Below are 10,076 nucleotides of genomic sequence, written 5' to 3' on the forward strand. Positions count from 1 at the left end.
TTTAATATTTTTTGCATTTTTGTATCAAAATCTTAATGCGGTTCACACATTACATCTACTTACCAAGTTTCAATAGTATAGCTCTTATAGTTTCGGAGAAAAGTGGCTGTGACATACGGACGGACAGACAGACAGACAGACATGACGAATTTATAAGGGTTCCGTTTTTTGCCATTTGGCTACGGAACCCTAAAAATCAGTCAACAAACGGTGGAACAATAATATTGTGGCGGTGGAACAATAACAATAATAATCAAAGGCAAGATTTTTGATAATAATGTGATGATTCATGGCATAATTATAGTGATGATGATGATTAGTATTATTGACACATTGACATAATAATATGCTTTTAGTTGCTGAAACAACGCCAAAATTGTCGAACATTTATCTATAAGGATTCAAGAGTTCTGTACAGCATCTTCGGAAACAGGGTGTACTTCAGCGCAAATTCTTATTTTTTGGTAGTTTAAGCTTAGAATCCTTCAGAAAAACGTAAAATCACTACATGTTTCCATATAAATTTTAAGGAGTCCTGTCGATTTCCTATGGATTGCATCATCAGATCATCACTTTTGTGATCATGTTACTAAATTCGAGCTACATCTCATACAACAACAAAATAATTTTGGAAATCGGTCTACATCGAAAGTCGGTTAAAAAGTAGCCTAAGTTACTATATATAGCCGATTACTACATCAGCTATGTGCCAAAAAAAGTCCCGTCAAAATCGCTTCAGCCATTTCAGAGATTAGCCGGAACAAACTGACAGACAGACAGACAGACATACAGACAAAAATGGAAAAAAATGTTGTTTTGGTGTATGTACCCTATATACATTCATAATATGCATCTAGTAAAAACGGTTCTTTCAATATTACAAACAGACACTCCAATTTTATTTATATGTATAGATGTATTTATGTTCCTGTTTAGTGATTTAGTTTAGAATATTATAATATATTACTAGCTGTCCTGGCAAGCACGTATCTTTAGATTTATCATTCCTCTGTATATTAACTATATACCTATTAAAGAATAGAAAAAATCGATATACCTATTAAAGTGGCCAAAGAGACGGGGCGCGGCGATGCCTTCGAATCGATTCCGCGCGTACGGGTATTCCCATCACTAAAGCGCTCTTGTGACGTCACAGTAGGTATGAAAAAAGTGACACGCTCGTGTTCATACAAATTGGAGCGACATGGCGGTTCTAACTAGATCCATGTTCTGTGATTAGTACAGACTATAGAATATACTAGCTGTGCCCCGTTGTGCTACCCGCTGTTTAAAAGTAAAAAAAAATTGGTATTATTTCGGATGTTTAACTGCTGTAAAATGTAGTACTTATGTGTTATTCCAGGATGTCAGCTAACTCCATGCCAGATTTTATAAAAATCATTTCGGCCGTTTAGATGTAAAGAAGTAACAAACATACACACAAACATTCGCATTTATAATATTAGTATTAAGTATGATAGATCACACACTACTTAAAACAGCTGTATCATACGTCACCTGATAGTTGTAAACTGTGTTGATAATATTGGCGTCCAGGGAAAACGACTGTAAGTTCTGTTGCCACAGATTAGCAGGCGACAGAAGGAGACAGCTATATTCTGGTAACACGTTTTCGGTGTTTGCTTTGCTGTTTCTTCTCTTAACGTTTTCAATGTGGTAGCAGTACTGCAGGAGCGTCCCTTTTCTGTGATCAAAAGAAAATTAGTTTGATGTATCTTATATTAAGAAAACTAGCTGTTTGACCGAGCTTTGCTCGGTATTCGATAAAACACGAATAAAATGACATTTTCTAGAAATTATTCCTAGCTAGATCGATTTATCGCCCCCGAAACCCCCTAGATACTAAATTTCAGGAAAATCGTTGGAGCCGATTCCGAGATTTCAATTACATAATATATACAGGGTGTAACAAAAATAAGTGATAATACTTTAGGGTGTGTACGTGTTCCTTGTAGAGAGTTCACTGTGAAAGTAGCAGCTATGAAAGACGAAAAAAAATTTTCACTTTTGTATGGGCAAGGGCCCGAGCGTCACGAGTTTCCCCAAAGTGAAAAAAAATTTTGGTCTTTCAGCTCTGCTACTTTCACAGTGAACTCTCTACAAGGAACACGTACACACCCTAAAGTATTATCACTTATTTTTGTTACACCCTGTATACAGGGTGTAACAAAAATAAGTTGTATGGGCAAGGGTCCGAGCGTCACGAGTTTCCCCATACAAAAGTGAAAAAATTTTTTGGTCTTTCAGCGCTGCTACTTTCACAGTGAACTCTCTACAAGGAACACGTACACACCCTAAAGTATTATCACTTATTTTTGTTACACCCTGTATATATATACAAGAATTGCTCGTTTAAAGATATAAGATATATTTCCAAAGTGTGGCGCTTACTATTGTTTAAACTATTGTTTAAATCACAAAAAGATTTCTTCTTTCAGGGCTGCTACTTTTACAATGAACTCATATAAGAGACGTACATACACACCCTCAACTTAAACTATGATTTGTTACACCCTGTATTTATTATGATTAAGCAAGTAGTGCCACAGCAAACTATTTTGAAGTACATAGTCTGCTTGCAATTGGATGTGAACACGACTTAGTCTTAGTAAGTGGTAAATTTTTATACAACTGGGACTATTTTTTGCATTGATTCTCATGATTAATTAAAACTTACAAAATAGTTTTTTACACACACATACGTACGACATTTTACTAATTATTATTATCAATAATTAAAGATGTAATCAAGAATTGTCTAATTAGGTATATTAATAAACTTCTAGTGAATAATTTGCTCTTATGTTTAACACCATAACCTATTTCCCACAATGCATAACTTTTTAATTAAAACATTTTAATAATTATTATTTTCAACAAAACATTGAACCGGAATTCCAAGATAAAAACAATATTCCTAAAATGATCTAAAAAGTATGAAATAATAATTGTTATTCTTTAGTGCCTTTTTCAAAATTCGACTAAACCTCAACTACTTCTGCACCCAGTTTTCATTCTTTTGAAGTCGGTACCAGCTCAGAACTGAGATCCTTAACATAGAACTTAGCCGGTACCTACTTCAAAAGAATGAAAATTGGGTGCAGAAGTAGTCGAGGATTAGAAGAATTTTGAAAAAGGCACTAATGAAGAATAACAATTATTATTTCATACTTTTTAGATAATTTTAAGAACATTGTTTTTATCTTGGAAGTCGGGTTCAATTTTATGTTAAAAAAATAATAATTTTACTCTTTTTAGTTATCTACAGCCTTGTGGTCTGGCTTTATGTGTAGATAACCACTACGAACGATAACTATTCACATTATACTACCGTAAGCGAAATTGTCGTAAATGCTTGCAAGTTGCAGTTATCTAAGCGATGCTGAAATTTCCAAACTTTTATGTTTAAGGGTTCAGGAGTTCTGTTCAGTGCCTTTGAATCCAAACACATTTTCGTATTGAGTTACTAGAAACAAAATCTTAACCACGATGAAGAATTTCCCTCGATTGCTTATAATAGATCCCATCATCAGATCATCACCTTCGTAATCAATAATCATTGTACCAAACTAAAAAAAAAGAATTTTCGAAATCGGTCCACAAACAGCGGAATGATGATCAAAGACATCGATGAAAAAAACTATGAAAAACACTAATTATACTACTTAATAATAGAGTCAAAATGTAATGTTGCAAGGTGTAAGGGTAGTAAAGATGATGATGATTAATGTACCATTAGCATATGCCTTAAATACTTAAAACAACGTCGAAACCTTCAAACATGTATCTATAAGGAGGCCGGAGATCTGTTTTCCACTTTCGAACGATGGCAGGTATATCTTGGCATTGGCATAGGCTGATCACCTGATTGTCTGACAATAAGATGATCCATGCGTCGGATGGGCATGTAAAAAGTAGGTCCTGCGCCAGATCTCTCGCCGGTCGTGTCGGCCTTCCGTCCCACTGGGTTATGAGAGTAAAGGAATAGAGAGTGCTCTTGTGTACTGCGCACACACTTGGGCACTATAAAATTTCTCCTGCGTAGCTGGCCTAGCGTCAATGAAACCGGCCACCATCCAAATAAATTTCAGTATATATAGCGAGGAATTCCCTCGATACTTATGGATCCCATCATCAAGTCATCTTTTTTACTATCATGGTACCAAATTCGGATTATAGTCTGTACAATAGCGAAAAAATCTTGAAAATCAGTCCACAAACGGCGAAGTGATCGTTGAACATACAAAAAAATATATAATATAATCAGACGAACATAATATAACCTCATTTTTTTGGAAGTCGGTTAAAAATAGTAAATATTTGATTGTATAGCACCTACTATAGCACTGAGTTTGTTGGCAATAAGCTGCAAAAGAGAGATAATATGGTTATACACAAATGTTAAAATCTAATATCTCGGTTCCCTGGTGGGAAGGCCATTTTGACCGACTTCAAAAAAGGATGTTTTCTATGTTAGGTTGTCGCTTTTATTGCGGCAAAACATACGGTTTCCCTGAGAATATTTTTCGCCTATACGACATTGAGGGAAACGTATAGAAATATTTCAACTAATCACAATTTCTCAAAAAGGAAACATTTTTATTTCTAATTTAAGAATCCGTTTCACAGCACACATAATTACTTGGTAGTTGGTGAATAGCTCGAAAAGATCTTAAACATATCACATTAATGTTTTTTCGAGAATCTTAATGGCTTTAAGGTAAATATATACATCTGATTTTTAAATTAAATATTATGAAAAGTATTGAGAGGGCAAAATGTGGTCAACAAAATGACGTGATTACAATGAACAATAACCAGTTAATATTGCGAGCGTTTTACATAATTAATATTTAATAATATACTTAATTTGTTTAATTTTATGCAAGTAATAATGATGATGTTATTTAAGTAACATCATAATAATATTACCTACTAGCTATTGGCCGCGACTTCGTCCGCGTGGACTTTACTTTATAGTTGTTCCCGTACATCGATTGAATAGTTTAGGCGCAAATCAAGTATAAATTATAAAAGTATATTGTGCACTAACCGAACATTATTCCGGGACAAAATGTTTCCTATTTTTTTTTACGGGACTCAAAGTATCTATTTCTATACCAAACAGCAAAATCGGTCCAGCCGTTTACGCGTGATGTCGTGATCAAGGGAAATATTATGTATTAATTTATATATATATATATATATATATATATATATATATATATATATATATATATATATATATATATATATATATATATATATATATATATATATATATATATATATATAAATTAATACATAATATTTCCCTTGGTCTCAATCAGATCTAGGTGTTAAACCTGGGTATAATTTCATCATATTATTTCCTTCACAAATACGAGTAATGAGACCTACTTACACGAATCGTGGTTAAACTTTTGATGTTATCCCTCTTGTTCTTTGTATTTATGAAAGAGACAATAAAATTTACTCTTTGTTATACAGGTTCTCGTAAGCCATACAACTTGGTAAATTAAAAAAATAATATGTGGCAGTACCATAATATATATTGTGGCAGTACCTACTTACATTTTTAATTACAGCTAAGCACGATTTCAATAATATAATACTTTGCATAATTGAGTAAGTATAAATTTTCCATTCAGTGATGGATAACGCAGGCTTGTTTTTTTATAAAGTCAATACAATATAATAATAAATAAAGTACTTTTTACTATTTTTACACTAGATGAACTTGCAATAATATTATATAATTTATATCCAAATAATGTATAATCGCTCTAGGTGCATAACTATTACCTGATAAAGAATGTGCTCAACATTTTTAATGGAAAATTAAATATATTTCAGTAAGTACTTAATTTAAGGCAATTTAAAGCATATTATACACTAACGCCTCTTATAGTACAACGACGCTGCGAACTGCGAAACAGCGGCGAACCGATTTACTGTCTCATCCGCCACATGACAGTGCGTTATATTGCATCTCGCTCTATTGCTGTTTCGCAGAGTTTTCTCAGTTCGCAGCGTCGCGTCGGTGGACTAGAGGCGTAAATATTTGAATAAATTCGCAGACTGTTTCATGTTTCCAGCAAAGATGATAATTATAATAAAATCAAAGATTTTCGATCGCTTTGCAAGTCATTTTCACGAGTGTTTTAAATATTAATGAATAAGATCAGACATTGAGTGTTATAACGATTAAGTATTTAAACTATGTTTCATTTTAAACATAGTAATTACTAATTAGTAATCAGTAATCACTTTAAAAGCGACATTACTCACTGTTGTTAATAATTACTGTATTCCACAACAATATTTATTTGAGAATACACAATGAAAGGCTAAAAATGGATAAGACAAGAACTTTGAAAAGACATTCGCGAAGCAATAATGAGAAAAGGCAAATATTAACATTTAACTACATGAAATATAATATAATAATAATATCTATGGACGCTTCACACCACGTCAGTCTGGCCCCGTGCTAAGTTCCTAAAGGACTTGTGTTACAGGTACCAGACAACGGAAATATATTTAATACTTTTATACTATACATATATTTAAGATTTTTATTATATCATACACATATTTAATACACATCCAGACCCGGGAACATTGAAAACTTTTTGTTCCGTCGGTCATTCGAACCCGCGACCCCCGGCTTGAGCTACCGACGCGCTCACCACTGAGCCACAGAGGTAGTCTATAATATATTTCATTAAATTATACAGATAATACACACCACAGTTAAATTGCCTTGCATATAATATTAAATAATATAGGTAGTAAAATGATTATAGAATTAACGCATAGCAGACATTCACACTGAGCTTTAGTAGATAACACTAAGACATGAGACATCATATTCTTAATTTCTAATGGTGCACTTATACGGGCAACTAAAATTGCTCAACTCCAGTCAATTCTCGTCAACTTTGACGTCACGACTACATCAAGCAATTTGCGGCAACAAGCAGCAATATTGCGCAATACAATATTGAGTGATGTGGCCATCGAATATTTGAGCGAATTGCTCCATTAATTGCTCCAGATCGCTCCATTCGTGTCGCTGAGCAATTATTGCCCGTGTAAGCGCTTCTTAACACATTATAGCTATGGACTCATTAGGTATATTGTTTATTAAATTTGAACACCTGTGGGTTGGTAAAATAGCAGTTCTACATCCTTAATATCTGAAGAATTAACAATAAAATTGATATTTACACCTACTATAACAGGACAACAAAAAATTAACAACATATTGTATTATGGTTGTAAATATTGTTGTTTAAATTGCTTATTACTTGTATACTTACAAATTAGGGTCTTCATGGTTTCTCACAGTTTCCAACAATCGGAACACTTCTTGTAATGGTGCTCGGAAAGCATCCCACATTTTCAAATTGCTATTCCATGGAGATACCCCTAAAAATAGAAGCATAAATGATATATGGCTATTTTGAATGTAAGAGTAAGGTCTATCAAAGTTAATATAGAGGTGTAACGTTTGAAGGATCATAGCCTAACAAAATATTTAAAATAATAACAAATTTACCTATCCTCATAATAATTTGATGTATGTAAAGAAATGGCTTATCTTTCACCCATACATGTGGAAGCTTTTGTGTTTCGTTATACAATACGTCCATTTGGAATGGGTAACCTAGAACAAAAAATACACCATTTTAGGTACACTCTGATTTAAACAGTTCTGGTCTTAAGAGGGCGACTTACCCAAAAACCTCGTCTTTCTCCTCACACTCACGCCCGTCTTTCATATGCCTGGTGTAAAAGTATGACGCGGAATCATCGCCAAATTAGTTTCTTCTCAATAACTCGATAAATATACAACATTTTAAAAATCCGCTAGGTCAGTTTCTCAATGATAGAATTTTTGTGGGTTAGTATAATAATGGCTAACGGACTCCAAATAATGTGTGATAATAATGTTATGTAAATAAATGTATTTAGTTGTAGAAACTGCTACATCGGAAAATCTAGTTGTGTTGCACGTAATGACACAATTATCTTTTGTTATAGCTTCCCATGGCCTTTTCTTTAAGCCAACAAATAATCATTCATACTACTTTAGACTGTACAGAGTTTGATAAGATAAGTTTTATTGAATCAATAAATCACTTATTGTTATATACATAATATAATTATGATTAGCATTATCTTATATAATTACATATTGTTTATTTGTATCTTATACCTAATGTACTGAAGTGTAAATAAAATACAATTTGAGAATCAAATATTGTTTTATTTAAAAAATAAATCAGAAAATTATTTAAGTGCCAAGCTACATTTTCTTAAAAGTACTGTCCCACATTTATTTTTATATTTAGGCAGACATAAAGTTAGAAGAAAAAATAATATTTAATATACTATGTGATATTTATTATGAATTCATAAAATTCCACTTAGAATCTGGGAAAAATGATAATGTAGCTAAAAAACTGAGCTGTCAAACTCTGGCAGTCCAGAATCCGGGTCGATCCAACTTAACTACCATGGTTGCAATGCATTGTTTGAATGGTTTTAAATTCAATCTATATTCATTTGTGACAATCCTGCATCAATATGCAGCATAATTGATTTGCATTAGCAAGGGGGTTTCCGTAAACAAGAACATAATATGCACTCAACTGCTATTTGTTTTTTCCCTAATGTAAAGATACTACTTGGAAAAAAATGATTTATTTTAAAATTCTTTTGGAGAATTGTTATTTAAACGAAGTTTTGTTTGTACTTTAACCTGTCATGCAATTAGTTCGTTGAGAGAATTGCAAACATACAATAAGATTTCTTACCTAATGAGTGACAATTGTTTACACTGCAGTCATTTATATTTTGTTCACTATTCATGTGTAAAGGCAGGTTTACGACCGTTGGTATATTTCCAGGTAGCGGGACATTGAGAAGAGGATAGCTGCAAACAATAATTGATTAAAGTCTGTTTGTTCAAGTAACATGTTGCATTCAACCTACTTGAGAAACTTGGTTTTTCCATAAGCTGCGCAAACTGTCACTCACCAACATAATAATACAACAGAAAGCGATAGAAATACGGCGGTGGCTGGATACGACGAACAGAATAAACCGTATGTGTAGTAAATCTGGGACACTTTTTCAGGTAATGTATTTCCAGCCATTATTGCGACTAGTGATTACAATAATTAGTCAAAAGTCCGAGTATTGCGTGCTTCGAGTCATGAACCCATTTTACTTTTCTTCACAACACTGAGAAAATTTAAACGGTATGCAATGTTTACTGGCAACTAGGTTACTATAAAAGTTGATATTACGGTGATAGCATGTCCAGCAGTAATATAAGAAAAAAATATGGATATTGGGCATCATGCATACCGAAACATCAACTATTAATTTTACTTATTACATCAGTCAAACAAAACTCGTAAATCGTAATCTGAAGAATTAGGTACCGACGATCGACCACGCAATTTTGACAACATTGACATTTGACACATGACATCTCCATGACATTAACTTTTAGTTTTTTTATATTTTTAAATATAAAGCAAAATAAATAATACATTCAGCTTTGATGTAAAAAAATGATATGTCCGGTTTCGATAATTCACTGGTAGATGGCATTAGTAATTGACTAACGAAGGGTTCCGTACCGTACCGTTATAGAGCAAAATTAGGCCAAAATTTAAATAATTAGAATAAGCCTAGAAATATTTGTAAAGTATATTTTCTTGAATATTTCATATAAAACCTCAGTTTTATATTATATTATCTCCATTTATTGTAGTTGGGAAATGAAGGTGTCACCGCGTTAAAGTAAAAAACCGTGTTGGATACGTTTTAGATTTCTTGTTTTCTATGAGAGGCCGGCCCGGTTTCTTATAGATGGAACAGCAAAAAATTCAAAGGGCGTAAGCGACAAAATGGTTTTTGTCGCCTAATTTAAAAACCATAAATGCATTTCATATAAGCTATGGGCAAATTAAAGTGTTTGCTTGAATGAGTTGAACTCTCCTCTGTTGGCAAAATAGGAATCCCATTTTTACAGA

General features: G+C 33.0%; 1 protein-coding gene across 3 annotated transcripts in view; it reads right to left on the bottom strand.

The window, feature by feature from the left end:
* The window catches only part of LOC121738547 (sterol regulatory element-binding protein cleavage-activating protein), a 36,130-nt gene extending 26,662 nt beyond the window's left edge, over positions 1-9,468 (bottom strand). The window contains exons 1-6 of one of the 3 annotated variants that reach the window (XM_042130688.1): positions 9,434-9,468; positions 9,070-9,314; positions 8,847-8,965; positions 7,586-7,693; positions 7,347-7,455; positions 1,519-1,705 (exon numbers count right to left, since the gene is read on the bottom strand). In XM_042130688.1, the coding sequence (XP_041986622.1) occupies positions 1,519-1,705; positions 7,347-7,455; positions 7,586-7,693; positions 8,847-8,965; positions 9,070-9,188 (642 nt within the window). In that variant the 5' untranslated portion in view covers positions 9,189-9,314; positions 9,434-9,468. Of the gene's footprint in view, positions 1-1,518; positions 1,706-7,346; positions 7,456-7,585; positions 7,694-8,846; positions 8,966-9,069 lie in introns of all 3 variants that reach the window. The other 2 variants (XM_042130689.1, XM_042130687.1) reach the window with 2 other exon arrangements.
* Between the last annotated feature and the right edge of the window lie 608 nt (positions 9,469-10,076).

The sequence above is a fragment of the Aricia agestis genome, chromosome Z (assembly GCF_905147365.1).
Source record: "Aricia agestis chromosome Z, ilAriAges1.1, whole genome shotgun sequence".
In the NCBI taxonomy this organism is placed as follows: domain Eukaryota; kingdom Metazoa; phylum Arthropoda; class Insecta; order Lepidoptera; family Lycaenidae; genus Aricia; species Aricia agestis.